The 17,978-nt window shown below is 29.8% G+C and overlaps 2 protein-coding genes, 1 long non-coding RNA gene and 1 pseudogene across 8 annotated transcripts in view; 2 read left to right on the top strand and 2 right to left on the bottom strand.

The window, feature by feature from the left end:
- Positions 1 to 17,978, bottom strand: part of LOC145180945 (NACHT, LRR and PYD domains-containing protein 9-like) — a 137,245-nt gene that overhangs the window by 58,392 nt on the left and 60,875 nt on the right. The window contains exon 13 of one of the 3 annotated variants that reach the window (XM_090076247.1): positions 9,044 to 9,535. The exons of the other annotated variants lie outside the window; for them this stretch is intronic. Within the exon in view, the coding sequence (XP_089932373.1) occupies positions 9,492 to 9,535 (44 nt within the window). The 3' untranslated portion in view covers positions 9,044 to 9,491. Of the gene's footprint in view, positions 1 to 9,043; positions 9,536 to 17,978 lie in introns of those variants that run through there. 3 annotated transcript variants of the gene reach the window in all.
- LOC145202186 (E3 SUMO-protein ligase ZBED1-like) lies at positions 25 to 2,344 on the top strand. Its single transcript, XM_090076270.1, has one exon. The coding sequence runs from the start codon at positions 1,065 to 1,067 to the stop codon at positions 1,596 to 1,598; it is 534 nt and encodes a 177-aa protein (XP_089932396.1). The 5' UTR covers positions 25 to 1,064; the 3' UTR covers positions 1,599 to 2,344.
- Positions 3,453 to 6,819, bottom strand: LOC149893744 (uncharacterized). 3 transcript variants are annotated; one of them, XR_016449062.1, is made up of 4 exons: positions 6,697 to 6,819; positions 6,173 to 6,235; positions 3,641 to 3,709; positions 3,453 to 3,540 (listed from the first exon to the last, which is right to left on the bottom strand). It is a non-coding gene; the product is annotated as an uncharacterized LOC149893744 (long non-coding RNA). The 3 variants fall into 3 exon arrangements; XR_016449063.1 differs by lacking the exon at positions 3,453 to 3,540 and having other exon boundaries at positions 3,630 to 3,713; XR_016449061.1 differs by lacking the exons at positions 3,453 to 3,540; positions 3,641 to 3,709 and having other exon boundaries at positions 5,751 to 6,235.
- LOC149893743 (ARL14 effector protein-like) lies at positions 15,273 to 16,003 on the top strand (annotated as a pseudogene). Its single transcript, XR_016446755.1, has 2 exons — positions 15,273 to 15,536; positions 15,674 to 16,003. The product of XR_016446755.1 is annotated as an ARL14 effector protein-like (transcript).

Here is a 17,978-nt window from a genome sequence, read left to right as displayed (position 1 = left end):
AATTAATTTTTTATCGTTGAAATTTAAAAAGTTTTAAAACAATTGATCGCTCTTTTCCTGACTTAATTGACCCTGTTCTGTGCGCTCTTTCAATTATAATTTCTTTGTTTATTTGGAGTTTTTTTGGAATTTTGGAATTTCTTTGCTTATTTGGAGTTTATTTGGACTTAATTTCATTAGTTTACCAGTGGAATTGAACTTGACACTTATTGTTCATATTGAAAAGAAATATTCTTGCCTCATTTCAACGATCAAAAATGTCAATAACAAAAAACAAAATCTGGAGATATTTTCAAAAAACGAGTGACGGTGCTGAATGCAAGGCGTGCAAAAAGTCTTTGAAAACAAAAGATGGAAACACAAGCGGACTTCATCGTCACCTCGAAAAAAAACACAGCCAAGATTACGTTGAGTATTCTGAAAAAACTGACGACTCTCTTCTTCCTCCTCCTAAGAAGTAACAACGAACCATGGTCGAAATGCTTGAAACAAAGTCCAAATATGACAAAGACAATTCCATTCAAAAACAGTTTGACTCTGCAATGCTGGATTACTTTTGCACTGATCTGGCATCCTTTTAAGAAGTCGAAGGAAGAGGTTTCAAGAAATTGTTTGACATTGCAAACCCTAAACTGAGCCTTCATCACACAACAACATATTCAAGAAAGCTTTCAATTCGGTCAAGAGAAGTTCAAGCTGGAATGAAGAGCATAATAACGGAGATTACGCCAAACCTAAAAAGTGCCGCATTTACTTTTGACCTTTGGACTTCTAGAGCTCAGGACAGCTACATCACTTGGACTTTTCATGCTATTGACGAAAATTGGAGACTACATCACTGGACACCCCATGTCCAACAGTTCCCAGGCAGACACACAGGTATCTTAATTGAAGGAAAGCTGGATTCTTTCTTAGAAGAACTAAATTTGCTTACTGATTTGCCAATGTACTGCGTAAACGACCAGGCAAGAAACATGAAACTTGCAGTCAAATTGTCCTAGCGCCTTGACCAATAGTTGTGCAACAATCATATTTTGCAATGTGCAATTCGAGACTCATTTGGAATGACTGCTGGAATGGATGATGCGTTGCAAACATGCAAAGATTTGGCTTCTTTAACTTACCACTCAACAGTTGCAGCTGAGTTGCTTGAATCTGAATCAGTCGCTCAAGGAATCAATTTTAGACAGTTACGCCAATCTGTTGACGAAAGATGGAATAGTGAACTGGATTGCATGGCTTCTGTCCTACATTTAAAGAGTGCAATTATCAGCTTATGTGCAAATGAAGATACTTTTTCTTCAAAGACCATCAGTGCATCACAGTGGAAATCAATCGAGGGAGCAGTAGAAATTTTGGCACCACTTAAAGAAGCTACGGAAACGTGGTCGGCTGAGTCTATTCCAAGAATTAACACTGTCGCCGATTCTCTTTATTTAATCCATGACAAAATTGATCAATTTATTGAGACGGATGGAAAAAATGGCTACAGTTTCTTGCATGCAAAAAACTTGAAAAGCTGCATTGAGAAAAGATTTCCTCTTTGTCACACTGGAAACTTATTGAGTGCTGCAGCAAACTACTTAAATCCTGCTTAAAAGGGACTTCACTTGAAGCTCTTCAAAAAATTTCAAACAACAAAAGAATGGTTAGCCTCACAGGTTAAGGATAATGTTGAGTGCCAACCTGTTGACAGAGTCCTTTCAGCAGATTTGTCCCCTAATTCAAAACTGAAGCGCAAGTTAAACGTCAGACTTAAAACACAAGAGCCAACATCTGAACTGAATCCTATTTTGAGCGAGATGTGCCAGTATGAATATCTCCCTGATGCCAAAAAAGACTTTCCGATTCTTGATTGGTGGAAATTGCATTCAAATACATTTCCAGAACTCTCTTCATTAGCTAGACAAATTTTAGCTATTCCAGCAAGTTCAACTAAATCAGAGAGAGTTTTTAGCTCAGGTGGAAATGTCATCCGATCATCCAGACACAACTTACACCCAGAAAAAGTAGAACAAATCATCTTAATCAGAGAAAACATTGTCTTGTTGGAAAAGTTTGGCAAAAAAATTCTGAATTAATATTTGAAAAAGTTGTTTACATTTGACAAATATCATTTGTGTCTGTTTGTCAAAACCCATGTTTTCATTTTTTTTTTTTTACTTTGATTTTAATAAATTTGTTTTCAAAAATTGTTAAATTTCTCGTCTCGTCTCGTCTCGTCTCGTTCTCGGTCTCACGAGAAGTACTAAGTTCTCGTCTCGGTCTCGTCTCGGTTTGAAAAAACCTAGTCTCGCTCATGGTTAGATGAATCAATCAAGAAAAAACGGCCGGAAATAACAAATTGGAAAGGAATAGTATTCCACCATGATAATGCAAGACCTCACACATCTTTAGCAACCCGAGGAAAATTACTTTGTTGCCAACCCAATAGAATAGCAACTTTCGGAGCTCCTGTTGATGTTCATGATGCAGCTACCAAATATTATGCTGATGGAAACTTTGTGAAAAAGACTGGTAATACAATGTCGAGTCAGTTAGCTTTGGGAATTAACAGAATAACTGTTTTAGCATATCCTGTTGATGATAAAGATGCTTTTTCCAAAACTATGTTGTTACAATTGTTATGAAAATACAGATTTTGCATTGGGTGGCATTCAAACTAATAAGAGCCCTATCAAAAAGTGTGGAAATATTTCTAATATACGTATGAATATACGTAAGCTCTGTGCTTAATCCTCTATCCACTTGATACCAAAATTTAGTATCATTTTTCAAGTTTTCCTTCACATGAATCTCAGTAGTTTGGCGATACATGGCGATGCATTGGCCCATCATTGAAATTAAGCGTTAGCCTAATGCAAATAAGTTTAAACATTGTTTAGGTAATTGCCAACGATTAAGCTATATACTGAATACAAAAACAAAAGTTCCATATACCAAACACTGGTTTATTATTGCAAATGATTTTTATCAGTACATTGAAAATTATATACGAAGAAAAAACCTAACTGTTAGATATAAAATTTCAATACAAAATCGTTAAAGGTAAATAATATAAACAAAAAGCTAAACATAATATAAAAAGTTTTTAATAAAATAATAAAGTTATGGAAAAAATATAAAGTTCATGATGTTGATTCGATATTGGTTGAGCTACTTGTTATTGGCATATCTTTCTTGCCCCTTCAAATCATGTTTTAAATCAAACTTGATGTGTTTTTCAGTTTACCAAAATGCTCTTCAATACTTGCAAATCGTGCAAACAATGCCTCAATATATTGAAATAATAAAGCTTGTTAATATTTTTAAAGAACTATAAAACCTAACATTTAGAATTTTTGAAATAAATGAAACAATATACTAATAAGGTAAAAAGATTTAAAACGCTAGGGCAACATTTTTAATTATAGAAATGTATACATGTTGATGTGTTCACATTTTTCTTATGAATTATGGAATTTTCTGGTGTGCATTCATTATCTGGCACTAATGCAAAACAATTCTCATTTGCACGTACTGAATAAGATACAGGCTACACTGCAAAATAAAAATGATACATTGAGTCTTTGCAAACCATATTATTGAAGAAAATTTTTGTAAAAATCAGAACAAGTTAAAGCCATTAATAAAGAAATACTTGCAATCGTTAGCCAAAATGATCCTAAAGTGCAAGCTGCTCTGCTTAACCAAAAAAGAAAGTAACGACCTTTCTCACAGCCAAAAAAAAAATTTGCCTAAAAACTCTAATAGTGATACTAAGTAGCTATTATAATTTAGACTTTAAAACTTAAACTTAACATTGAAAAACTTTGTTCTTTCACCTCAGAGCAAACATTAAACTTCTGCAAAGGCTTTGAAGGTACAGGTAAATGCCAACGTTTGTTAACACTCTTTTTACTGTTACATAGTGTTGAGGGAAAATTATTATTTAAATAATCTGAAGAATCATCTTCATGAAAGTATAAAAAATTTTTTTTGTATTTTTAATTATTTTTTGGGGTCGCTGCCTTCCTTTTTCTGTGTCCAGGGAGCAGAAGTTTCGAAACTTCCATTATAAGAAAATTTAAATATTTTGCCGAAAAAAAATATTGTACAATTGTAGGCCCAACTGAATAAATTCCCCAATTTTAAAATTTATATTGGACCATTAGAAGTTTGCTATCTGGGTTGTGCATGATTCGGATCTGTTGCACTTGTTTTTTATGATTATTCATATTTAACTCTACAGTATTATTTAACAAAATTTTCTTCTTTACATGATTGTGTTACACTACTTTCGCTTGAATTTGTTGTGAATGAATCTCCGAATTTATCAACAGTCATTTTTGTAAGTAAAAATTATTAAAAAGTTAGTGCTCCGCATAATTTTAGCGCTTCATCCTATGGCTCCAAAGAAGCAACAAATCTATTTCTAGAATTAAGTTTACAATTCCTTCTCCTGGTAACCCAACTAACTTAAAACTAATAACATTACCTGTGTTAAGATGATACGTATTATTTGAAAAAGGTGAGATTTTTATCAGTTTTATACCATGTTTTATAATTTACTAAAAGTTGAGCAACTCTACTAAAATTTTTATCATCATGATTCTAATTCATTCTTAATATTCTACCTGTTGTTAACGTTGAATAAACATCAGCATAATCGCTTTCTATTTTTAGCTAAAAAATGTCAGCGGATCAGTATCTTGTTCATTTAGCTGCTAAAATTAAACTTTACTAGATATTGTTACTATAGTTTTATGTTTGTAGATAATCATTTAAAATTGTTAAATTTTATCTTGAATTTTTCCTAAAGAGCTTAAATGTTCCATCATTTCAGTTATAGAATTATTATCATTAGCATCTTGAAACTTTTATCTACTATTGGTATTAAAAAAATATTCAGTATTTTCAAATTTGTTAACTGGGATTTTTATTATGGAAGAATTTTTTATTATGCAAGAAAAAAATGCACGCAGCATGGCCCATGATGCGTAGCTCTGAATATTTGCCCTCGTGAATATTTCTCTCATGAATATTTTTTTCCTCTAAAATTTCAAGTTTCCATCTTGATCAGTTAACATTATACTTATTCCATTGATTACATAATGGAAGTTTGGAAGAAAAAAAAGTTTGATGGAGTTTCTATAGCTTTATATGCAGGAGTTAATTTTGGGAATAAGGAATAAATAACATTAGATGTTGAACCATCTTCATAAGCCCCTGAAATAATATCCATTATATAAATATAAATACTAATATAAATATGCCCATTAATCTCCATTTGTTTATCTGTAGCATTATTAATATATGCCAATTTATTGGTATGTAAATGACTTCCCACGATACTGCACAGTTTAGTGAATACTTAAAGTAGCTATTTGTAGAGTAAACATTTGGAAATGAGTTGTATGTTTCTAAGTTAACCAATTCACATTTATACTTTTAATTATTGTCTAGCTGTAATGGAGGATTAAATTAAGCTCTGAATTGTGTCTTATTAGACAATACTGTTTGCATACTTTCTTTATATGCGTTGTATTAGCCAATTCAGCATTAGTACGTTGAGTTTCATCTAGAATTTCCACTATATTAATCTTTCCATCATATTAAAATTTCCAGCATATTAATTTCATTTAAAGTTTTTATCATAGATTAAAATTTCCCATTTTTAAATAACAACAAACTTTTACTATGCGTTCTACGTCATGACTCTTTCAGAGCTATTCATTAAAGAAGATTGAGAAAATAAAAAGACTATTGTAACGATTAATAAACCACCTTGGAATAAACAATATGATAACATAGTTCTGTATCTTACATGAATTGCAATTAAGCTACTAATTGCTGGAATATCTGTCAAAATAGAATATTCTTCAAGCTCTTTATGAGCAGAATCAATTTAATTAATAGACTTTTTAAACTGTAATCTAAAACACCTCCTCATTCTTGAATTTAAGTTAAATTGCAATAAATGAAAACTAACCAACAGATAGCAAATTAAAAGAAAAAGCAGTCTATAAAAGCAAGTAGCTTTTACTCAAATATTAATGAAAAAAATACATAGTACAAATCATTAAGTTGAAATCAATTAAATGTAAAATTACTAACATTAAGAATCAATACAAGCATAAAAAAACCTACAATATTTTTTAAACATGAACAAAGCGAATATGAAGTTACTGACATTTTTATGACTGTAGCAATAAGGCTCTGATTATCTTCAGCATTTTGAAGTCATCTATCTTCGCTGAACCAAAAAAGAGAAACAAAAACTAATGCTAAGTATAAACAGATGCTTTGGAAAGCTGATATTAAAACAAACAATAGAAAAATTAAGCAGCGCTTGCCCTTAATTTCCACCTGTGTGCTCATCAGCACCTGCTGATATTAAATTTATAAATTTATAAAAACATTGTGTTAGAAAATTCGCAGCTAAAAGAAAACACTCAGAACTTTTACAGCGGCACAACGTTTTAAGTTCAACATCATCTGTGGACATTTAATTGCTGCATTCAACTCTGCTTAAAGTTGATAAAGTTTTAGTTACAAAAAATGTTCGCTTTTGAATATTGCTAATAGAAAATACCACTGTAGGATAGGGTAGTAGCTCTTCCTTTTACTGAACAGACAACAAGAGACTCCTCAGCGGAGTCTCTTGTCTGTTCTTTTGTAAGCAAGTTCTTTAGATAAAAAAACAAAAAACTTTACCGCTTAAAGAAAGTTAATTGCTGTTATCCCTGCACTTTCGGTTTGTAGGCGCAGTTTTTTGGAATGTTTGACAGCATGGTTTTCAACATTTTGCGAGTTGTTTGTAATACATCTCATAAAATGCTATAAAGAAAAGAAACATCAGGTAGTAAATCAATCTGGTAACAGGGCAAAAAATGTAGCGGACTAAAACCTTATTAACCCTACGGAAAATGACTCGTTCAGTTACACCTTACTTATAGATCAAGAAACGCCTTTTTCCATATACTTCTTTCGTGTAACAACACAATCCCCCTCACAAAGCTTACACAACGTTTAGGTTTTCGAAACCTAACAGAATAGAGTAATTAATAAAAGTTTTTTAATAGGCATTAAACAGGCTTTAATACTATATTTTATCTAAATGTTATTGCCATACTTTTTGAATTCAGGGTTATGGCAGTATTAGCAGAGACATATATGAACAAAAGTGTAAAGAGACATGAATAAAATTTTAGAATTTTAACTGTCTTCAATAAGTTTCTCGTAACACAAGAAACTCTATTATCGATAAAATCTTGTTATAAAGAATTCTGTTACTTTAAATGAAAAGCCTTTCTTTTTCTAAAGCAATCCAGTTGAGCTAAGTTTTTTGTAACCTGGTGTTTTAAACCCCCTGTTATTTAAGACATAATATTCCCCTCTTAAAAAATTTCTAAAAGTTAAATTCTAGCTTGGTTTCAGAAGATCTATCTAACAGACTACCTCTCGGTCTGGTTCATAAATTATCTCTTGATCAAAATAACAAACAATTTCAGTTATATTATAGGCCTTTGCGTTATGTGTAATTGTTATATTTTATAAGCAATCTCATAATAATCATTAAGCTTGTTAACGGCTTGTTTATTGCCTATATGACTTCTATCGGCATATTTTAGCATGAACTCCTTGTCGGATTCAAATCTGTATATTTCCTTATTAAAGTTTCCTTGTCGGATATAAATGGATCGCTTTTCCCTGATAAAAAAGAATCTTCTTTTAATCCTTCTTCAAGTTTTAATAGTAAATCAATCAATACCAGAGCAGAGTTTGTTTCTTCAACTAAATCTGCTAATGCTGTACTTCTGTACCTGGGCATTACACTTTTTAAAATATTTAATTTTTTTTTCAATCTAATTTTTAGGAGGTTTACAAAGACCAGAGAGGTTTGGTCTTTGTAAAACTCTAAAGCTTACCCGTGTTAGATTCTCTTGACGCTTTTTGAGCCTCGAAAAACTCTTAGTTTAATTTTTGAGCATTCTCTATTATTTCATCTAAAATATTCTCTTATTGTCTTTTTAAAAGATTTACTTAATAAAACAACTCCTCATTCAAATTTAAAGTTTCTTCATCTGCTAGATTATTTTTGAAAAGTTCGGCTTTTTTCTCATCGTTTACATATCTCATATCTTCAGGCATTCTTAGTTTTTTAAAAACCTTAACTTAGTCCTCGTTGCTAGCCTCATCATTAAGCATAACAAGATTCTTTCATCAAGATTCTTTTAATATAATACTTTGAGGGATTCATGTAACACTTTGAGGGATTCTTACCGTAAGTGTTAGCTGCGGTTGAATTCGTTGCAGTGGCAAGAGCTGAGGAATACCCTTACCTTAGTTCGGTTATATACCAGGATCTGCCTGATTATCAGTTAGCTCGTCCATTGTGGGGTCGAGCTCTGTGCCATACATGCTGATTTTCTCGATATTGCTGCCAGTGTCGACGATGCAGTTGCGGAATACCCACCCATAGAAAGTTTATTTTTATCACTTTATTACTAATTTTTTATTTCATAAACTATTGATAATAAGATTGGTAACAACTTAATTTATCAATAAAATTTGTAATAATTCTTTTATAATACATTAGTTTATTTGTAATATTTTAAAAGTACGCTACCATATTATTTTTACCAACCTTTTCTAAGGTAGAACTGAGTGTCAACTGACGTAATATTTCACAACAAGTAATTAAACAGTGAAATGCGGACATTAGAAGCTACTTGGTGGAGAACAACTATATAGATATCCAATATGAACCTACGCCCAATTTTAACTTCGATGAATCCGTGTTTGAATTTTCACCCAAAGCTGGAAATTTATTGGCTACAAGAGGATCAAAAAATTTTCCTTATGCCACGGCAGCTAAAGAGAAAGAAAGAACTTCAGTTTAAAGGTATGTAAATTTATATTAATTTTGTTGCAACTCTTGCTGTTAGTTCGTTAATATTTTTATTATTTATAATATAGCACTGTAAATTGTTTTTAATTTTACATACCTTATAGGATGATAGCTTAGCATAATAGCTTGCCTACTAGTTTTTCTTTACAATTTTCTTTGCACTTTTATTACAGCGAATGTTGGTGCTTACGGATCTCTCCCTCCCCCTCTTACTATATAAGCTAACCAGGAAATACCCATGACTGTATATATACAATCATTGCCTCCTAATTTTATAGCTGTTGGTAAATCTGCTAAGGGTTATAAAAGTCATGAAGCTCTCTATGAATATATATGCAACGCTTTTGACCAGTGGCTGACAGATGATAATATTCAAAGACAGGTTATTGTTTGGACCAAGAAATACGGATACAACTTCATTTTATGAAGAAGCAGATTCACAAACAATTTTGATCCTCATTCCAGTTAATACCATTTATTTTATGCAGCCACTCGGCGTGAAATTATTTGGTCCCTGGGAGTGTGGCTGGACGAAGGTCGTGGAGGCATTCCGCCTCGTCAATCCTTAGGAGTAATTATTAAAGAAAAGTTTCGCAGATCAACCAGTGGTGGCAAATAGGAAGCAAATGTCATCAGCTAAACCTAAAAACAAGCCTAAAAAGGAAAAGCCAGTTGTGCAATTCACTTCTGATTCTAGTAAGAACATCTTAAAATTAACTAAAGTCAAACTACCTATCTGTTTTTTTATAACGTAACATAAAAATATAACTTACTAGAACTTTCGGCGAACCCAAGCCTATCAATTTATTGCAATATTGACACAAAAACTTGTTAACTAAATTTATCTTTATTTTTCAAGTGATACGACGTCATTGAGCGAGTGCAACGAAGTTGGAGCTGGTGAAACTATATGGGTAAGGATCAAAACCAAATTTTTAGTTGTAAAGCATACGAACGTATACTTAGAATTTTTTTTTGTTTCGTAAAAAAACCTTTTATTTCGTAAAAAGCACCCGCTCAATGACGTCTTATCACTTGAAAAATCAAGATAAGACACTTGTGGAAGTTCTAAAACGTAGGATGCTGAGATGGGGAACACGCGGTGGCCATCGTTTTTTATTTTTGGCTTTAGTTCGCGTATATGTTATCAGAGATTTCTTGTATATTCGCAGATATGTTATCAGAAAATTTTTTTTAAAAAAGAAAAATTTAACTACCTACTTCCTTCAAGAAAAAGAATACACCGTTCGACCCGTTTAAAAAACTCGCAAGAATTTTTTTTTTCGACTTTTTAATTTTTTTATTTTTTTTATTTTCTAATTAATTTTTTTTCTTTTTTATCAATATCAAAAAAAAACTTTCCCTTCTAAAAAATGATCGAACTTCTAAAAAATGATCGAACTCTTAAAAAATGATCGAACTCTTAAAAACTCGAAAATTTTAATCATAACTATTACCCTTGACAATAACAAAAAAAACAACCAAGTTTTTTTTTATATTACCATTATTATTACAAAATGTTATTATCACCTCATTATATTTCCGTGATTTTTTGAAGTATTTAAAACACTTCTTTAAATTTTAGTAAACAACAAATACTCGCAACAAAAACTCCAAATGAAAATTGCTCCATCTTTTTCCACGATTCATTTTTTGAAAGAAAATTGTTTTTTTTTCTGTTTAAAATTACATAATATTTCTTATAATAAATAATTCTTTAATTATTTATTTATTTTACATATCTATTTAAAGTATTAAAAATATTTAAAAAGCCTTTCAGAGTCCAAGTTAATGGGATTTAACATTTTTTTACAGGATACTGCTATATTTATTTTTTTAATATTTTTATTTAAATATATCAAATTTTTCAATTTCAATATCAATTTTTTCTATCTCTTTCTTTTAAGAAGAATATAACTGCAAGTAATCCTGTGCTTCTTTTTCACTTCTTCCTCGAACCTCAGTGTCCTTTCTACTTTAAGATTTTGGTCTCTCTTTTGTCTCTGTCAGTTCCCTGCATCCTCTTGATGCAGCCCCCGCGGTGATCTCCAACTTCTGCTTTTCCATCAGCTATTTCAATCATATATTTATTGGATTTACAGCTTAAAAAAGCAAATCAGGATCCTCAGAGTCCATTTATCCAAGATTGTGTCAGTGAAATGTTGGCCGAGTGTTGATCACGCTGAACAGCCTACGCATGACTAGTAAAATCAACATGCTAAACGGTGCTCAACACCAAGGTCATCGGACCTATACATTTACCGAAACGCTGGCATACTTTCCGCGAAAGAACACACAGAGCATGCTATATTACTGGGTTATTATAAATACCTTTTTTAAAGGCTGCATGATCAAACACGGAGGAGAATCTCTTAAATAATCCTGTGTATAATAACGTTGCCGTTTAGCTGTGCTTGGCGCATATGCTTCTATCAATCCTTGCGGTGTATTTCGGGTAAATACCAATCACCTACTCCGGATCCATCCTACTAACGTCGTTATGTTTAAGGGTCTTCCAAGCAGTTCTTTACTATTTCGGCTGCTCACAGCAGCAACCAGCTGGCTCTGGTAAAGCTCAATTGTGTTTTTTTTGTGTGGCTTGGGGATATCTTCGACAAGCTCATCCCCGTCTCTTTCTGTTAACTCTTCAAGAAAGTTCTCCATTATTACCTTTATGATATGTTTGTATAGACACTTCCTCCAAATTTTTTTATAGGTCAGGGCTGATACGTATATCGCCAGTAAAAGTCAAGGGATGGCATGCAAAACTTTAGCAGCTCGACACCACTATTGCCATTGGTGATTATTAGTGTAGCGGCATATCGCCTCGAATTGAGGCGTTATCGGATTTTATTAGCTTTAAACGAGTGTAGACCGCCCCATTCTCATTAACTTTTTAGATGAAGGAGCTCCTATCTTTCTAGGGGAGCATCCCCACAGCACTCAGCTGGTTTCTAAGTTGAATCTAGGTTGTGTGGGAGTATAATGCATCAACCAGTCATGAACAATGATTGTTAGCACTCGTTTTGCAGTCTATGTATTATATCAATTATTACAGGAAAGCTAGAAAGTGAAGCAAAATGTTCTTTTTTCTCAGCTCATATCATGAGTCTTTGCAGTTCTGTCCATGTATTGGAGATTAATTATTTGTATAGTGCATGCATGATTTGTTGAAAAAGTTTTTTTAAAGACAAATATGTAAATCATGAAAGGTAACTGCAGCACTGAACACATTCCATATAGAACACATGACAACATTCCATATAAAAAACCAAAACCTAATCAAGTTAAATAGGCTAACTCAACTAGAAATGAGTTCTGAACGAAGAAAATATTTTCTAGCATTTAATTAAGGTTATTGAATACCATATTTAAAGTTTGAGATTGTTTTTCAAATTGCTCTTTTAATGCAACAATTTCTTTTTCTTTTTTTTTTTCAACTTTATATCTTGATAAACAACCTTCTTGTTTAAATTTCGAACTTTGTTTTATTCATTAGTTTCAATGAAGTAAACTTTTTTTCTAGGAGTTAATAAGGCTTTTGTCCTTTGTAGTATATAGTGTTTTGCTCTGAGTGGCTTGTCTTTTCGAATTTCTCTTAATTGCTGGTTTTTACAGCTAATTTAAGTTATTTATTTTCACTTTCATTTAAATGGTAACAGTAGTTTTCAGAAACTTTGTTAAAACTGTTAATATCTTCAACTTTGTGCTCTAGAGTTTTATTTTTGATTTTTAGATAATGTAGGTCTTTTATAAGATTTTTTCTTTTTCACATGACGTTGACTGTAAAGATGGTTGAAAATTTGTTTCAGATAGTGGTGATATAAAATTTGAAAGCAAAAATTTTTCTTTCTTTTTTTTAGTTAATAACCTAACTTTTTGAATCATGTGTTTTTTTTTTGAAAACAAAGTAAGGTCATTTTTAGCAATTTAGAAATTGGGAAAAAATTGTTATCTGAAAACTGTGTACACATTGGCTAAGCTTTTTTCTTCTAAATTTTGATACCAGAAATACAAATCTCTATTCTGAAATTCAAACAGCTTGACATAAAAAACTAATTATATATCAAAGTTACATTAGTAAGCGCTTTCTATCTCAGCATGTAAGTAACGAGCTATGTAGGTTGAACGGAGTACTATAATGGCGCCTAGGAAAAAAGCGAATAAATGATGGAAAGTGTATTTTTTAAATTGCTAAGTCCAGATATAAAAAGTGAATGGTTACAAAAATAAATATCAAGTACTGTAATTTAATAAGCTTAGCATTCTTTTTTTGAGGTGCTAGAATCCCATTAAAGAACTGTAAAACAGTATATTTACTTGTCAAAATGCGTAAATTAACGTAACTATGAAAAAAACGGTTGAAAAATTCTCAGGCTTCTTTTTTAAGGAACTTTAAAGAATAACCTTCACACAATGATATATTTAAAAAAAAAGGGGGCGGAGGGGGAGGGATTGCGAAACCAGACAAGCGCCAAAGTATTTTGTAATAAAAACTTTTTCATTCATTTTTGTAAATTTTACGACTTTGTTTTTGCAAAAAGATTCCGAAGTTAGGGATTTTTTTGCGATTTGTGTATTAAGCTCTATTGGATTTTTTTTGCATAAGAAAAATCCTGTTTTTTTTTTGGGCAAGTTACGCATTTTTCAGCCTAATTGGATTGGGCCATGGTTAAATGTTTTTTCCAAAGATAAAAAATTTAAGCAAATGATTATAAGTAAATATATTGCTAATATTTATAACATATATATATTTATAATATGTTATATATATATATAACAATATAAATGTTCATTTCAACATTACATGATTATTTTAACTGTCGTCCTACTTCGAGAGAAAAAAAATGTCCACCGTTCAAAAGATTTTTGTTTTTTTTCGCTAGAATTTTGTTTTGTTTTCCAAGTTCTAATTTTTTTTTTTTGAAAAACAACATCAAAAAAAAAAACTTTTCGTTCAATAAAATTATTGAATTTCATCTTGAAAACTGGAATATTTTTTTTCATAAATGTTACCATTAAAAACAATGCCAAAAAAAACAACCTAATTTCAACATATTTCTATTACTATGTTATTACATTAAATTAACATTATTTTATATTTTTGTGATTTTTTTAAGTATTTAAAAGACCACATTAAGTTTTGATAAATAACAAATATTCGCAATAAAAACTCCAAAGAGTAAAAATTTTTCAAAAAACAAAGGGTTGCACCCTAGATAACCAAATTCGCTGAAATTTGGCACAAAAGTGTAAAGATGTAAGTTAGGAAAGACTGAATTTTTTTCAAAAATTTTTTATCCCTTGAAGAATTACAGCAACTTAAAGTTGGCTAGATTTTGATTGAAAAATGAGGGGGGAAAAGTGCCGGAAATGTGTCATTTACTATTACCCTTATAAGGTACTTGTAGTAATTTTGCAAAGCTAAAATTTGGTACCAAAGGAGTTTGAATACTGTTTAATCTGAAAATTATAGATTTGTATTTCTCAAAACAACAAAATATAGTTTGTTTCAAGATCTACAAAACGCACTAACTAATGATAATTAAAAAGAGCATTGACAATTATAACTCTAAAAAAATCTGGCTGATAGAAAAAACTTTTGGTTTTAATTTTCTTAAAGATTAGACATATATCTACTTTACGAACCAATTTTGTTTTGGCCTTATGTTTTGCTGAGGAGTTATTGATGTTTTGGTTTTTCAATTTTTCTGAAAAAGTTTTAAAAAAAATAAGTGAGCAAATTCATTTTGGTTTTGAACTAAATACAATTATATTTGTTTTTTAATCTAAATTTGAGTCAGTTAATTAAAAAAAACAACAGAATGTGTGTTATGTGATTTAAATTTTTACAAAGTTGTTACAAAATATTGTTAAATATTTTGTAAACATAATAATTTGTTATTTTCATTACATAACAGTTATGTCATTTGCATTGTTATTTTCATTACATAGTAGTTATGTAATTAAATTAAATAATTTTATGTGATGTTTTTTTTTTATTGATTGTTTTATTGTAATAAAATAGTGATTATCTCATCAATTAAGTAAGTAATAAAATGACAAGTAAACATAATAATATCCAATAAATATTACCTTGTGAAACTATATAACTAAATATAATTATATTTAGTTATAATCTACTTTCACCCTAATTCTTAGTAGATAATTAGTAGAGAATTGACAATAATTAGTAGATAATTAGGCATTTAAAGTATGTTTATTAAAACTAATAGCTATTTGTTCAAGCAAATGTTCTTTATAAATGTAACTTTATTTTTATTTTAATCATATTGTTTGTGTTCAAGTGTACTTTGCTCATTAGGAATATTGTATTGAAGGTTTCTTCTCTTTAAGTGTTTAGATTATGATTCCTCATTATAGTTTTATATGGATAACAAAATCAATTGTTCATTTGTAAATGATTATGGAGCTTGTTATAAACAATCATATACCCAAGTAAGAAATCTGATTGAAGATATTGACAGGAATGATCTTAAATTACTTGTAAAACGAACAAACTTGAAAGAAGAACAAATTACTAGTATATGCATACATCATCGTGATATGTTAAAAGTGAGATATAAGAGTAATCAGAAAAGTTGCTGTTATCCATTTCTGACTCACAAAAAAGCGTGTAGAGGTAAAAGTTTATCCATTTACATTTTAATGGGTAATACCATTCTTAATAAGTTGTTTATTAGGATTTGTTCATTGTTTTGTAATAATAGTATAATTAATGTTATAGTATTTGAGTGATATAGTACATTTTCTTTTCAGCATCTCTTCGTGTGATTACAATCCATACTGTATTAGAAGCAGAAACAGTAGGTTTAAATCATATACCTGGAAAAAAGTTGTGTCCAAGCTATCGAAGTAAAGTTATGAAACATCTATCAAAAAGTATGAGTGAAAATGATGAAGATTTTGATATTGTTAGTAAAACATCCATTCAAAATAAAAAAGAGGGTGTAAATACACACTTTACAGTTGCTGGAATATCTTCTATTAAGGTCAAAGGATTGCATAAGTAGGTAAAATCAGAGAAAGTAAGCGAAAATTGACAGCATTAACAACCTCCATTAAAAAAAAAGTAGCCACTTCCCTTAATACGGATAAGAATTTTATAAAAAAAAATTACAGTCTTTCCTAAGTAATGTCTCTAAACATTTGTGCCAAGTTTCAGAAAGTTTGGTGATGTAGGGTGCAGATTTGTGTTTTTTTGTGTTTTTTGAAAAATTTTTACCCCAAATAAAAATGAAACTCTTTCCATTTTTTTCCACATTTTATGTTTTAAAAGAAAATCTTTTTTTTATTTTTTAAATTATTAAAAATTTCATTTCATAAATAATTCTTGAATTATTTGTACATTTTACATATTTACTTAACATATTAGAAATATTTAGAGGAGAGGGAGCAGCTTTGAGCGTTTTTTAAACTTTTTTTTATAACCAATTTTGATTATGATTTTTTTATTACTATTCTAACCACTTTTTTTTCTTCTGAATTGTCAAAGCAATGATTAAGGAATAAAGCTGTAGTGGATAAAGTTTAAGTTTCTATTAGTAACAATACATAAAATAAGGTTTACATAAAAATATTAAAGCACCCACTAATTAAATTAAAATCTTACACTTTAAAAACACAAATGTTTGTGTTCTTACTTTGTTTAGTATGGCATATATATATATATATATATATATATATATATATATATATATATATATATATATATATATATATATATATATATATATATATATATATATATATAGTAGACCTCTACTAATTTTTAAATGAACTTTTACAAGCAACAAGATTTTAACTTTCCAAAATAAACTTTGAATGCAAGATAAAAAAAAAAACAAAGAGTTGGTGTAAATCATGCAACTTGAAAACAATCTTAGAAGCTAAAATGAAAACTTCCCAATATTTTTCAAATTTAATTCAATCTTGTAAAATCCTGGGCACAAAAGATTTCAATCAAGCAGCGTACCAAACTTCTGTACAGTGATTGTAACGTACGGGAAAAAATTCATTATAAGTTTCTTCTTCTGTTAGTAGTTTTTGTTAACAAACAGCAAAACAGCTTTAAATTTTGGCGCTTTAAGGATGAAAGAAATAATTAACCAGACATGATAAAAAAGCTTTAAGAGAGAAACTTGAGATGGTATGGTTTCTTTAGGTTTAGGGTATAAATAATGAGTAAAATGGTTTTTTGATTATTTAATGGTAATATTATGATTATTAAATTTTTTTTTTCATTTTTTTAAAAAGAGAATCAAAAATTTTTCACATCATCTGTGACGTCTTCACAAATTTACACGATTTACATATTTACGTAACGCTTAAAAGCACTGAAATATTTTTTGTTGAATTTACAACAGCAGGGTAGTTATATGGTCTTATATTTCAAATCTAAGGTCTGCAGGTTTTCTATTCTATCACTTTAAGATGGCTTCACAGGAAATGTTTTTTTTTAATAAAATAACTTAAATCAATTCTAAAATCAGTTTTATAAATTCAATTTAATGAAAATGATAATAAAGAATAAAAACTTATTGAAAGAAAAAAAAGAAAAAGAGAACTTAATTGATATAAAAGACATAAAAAAGTATATTTTTATTTATTTTTCAAAACACGATTAAACCAAAATGGCTAATTAAAACAACTCGCTACTTTGTAATATTATTATCTGATGTATGAGGTAGAGGATGAACTAAGATCAATATATAAAAACAAAAATATTTCTTTTAGGTCCCTAAAAACTGAAAACTGATTAATTTTTAGGCGTAAGGTTCAAAAAAGACTTAGCAATCGATAAATATTCATTCAATTATCAAGATTCTACTTCATTTTCTACATATATATGTATTGGACAATTAGGGAAAATTTGAAGGTCTAAGCATTTTTAAATGTTGAGATTTCAAGTTTTGAAATTATAAATTATGTTAAAATTTTCAATTTTAGATATAACGCAAATAAGTAAAAAATGTTTTAAAAACATCCTTTTTTGTAGCTATTTTTTGATAACTGCTCTTGATCTTTATCAATCCCACCTTTCCTAATTCCTCTCAACTCTTTT

The sequence above is a fragment of the Hydra viridissima genome, unplaced genomic scaffold (genome assembly GCF_058129835.1).
Source record: "Hydra viridissima isolate aposymbiotic clone 2 unplaced genomic scaffold, HvirCarnegie_v1 scaffold_1, whole genome shotgun sequence".
Classification (NCBI taxonomy): Eukaryota; Metazoa; Cnidaria; class Hydrozoa; order Anthoathecata; family Hydridae; genus Hydra; species Hydra viridissima.
Note: the sequence above shows the minus strand (reverse complement) of the source record. Positions and strands in the feature narration are given on the sequence as shown.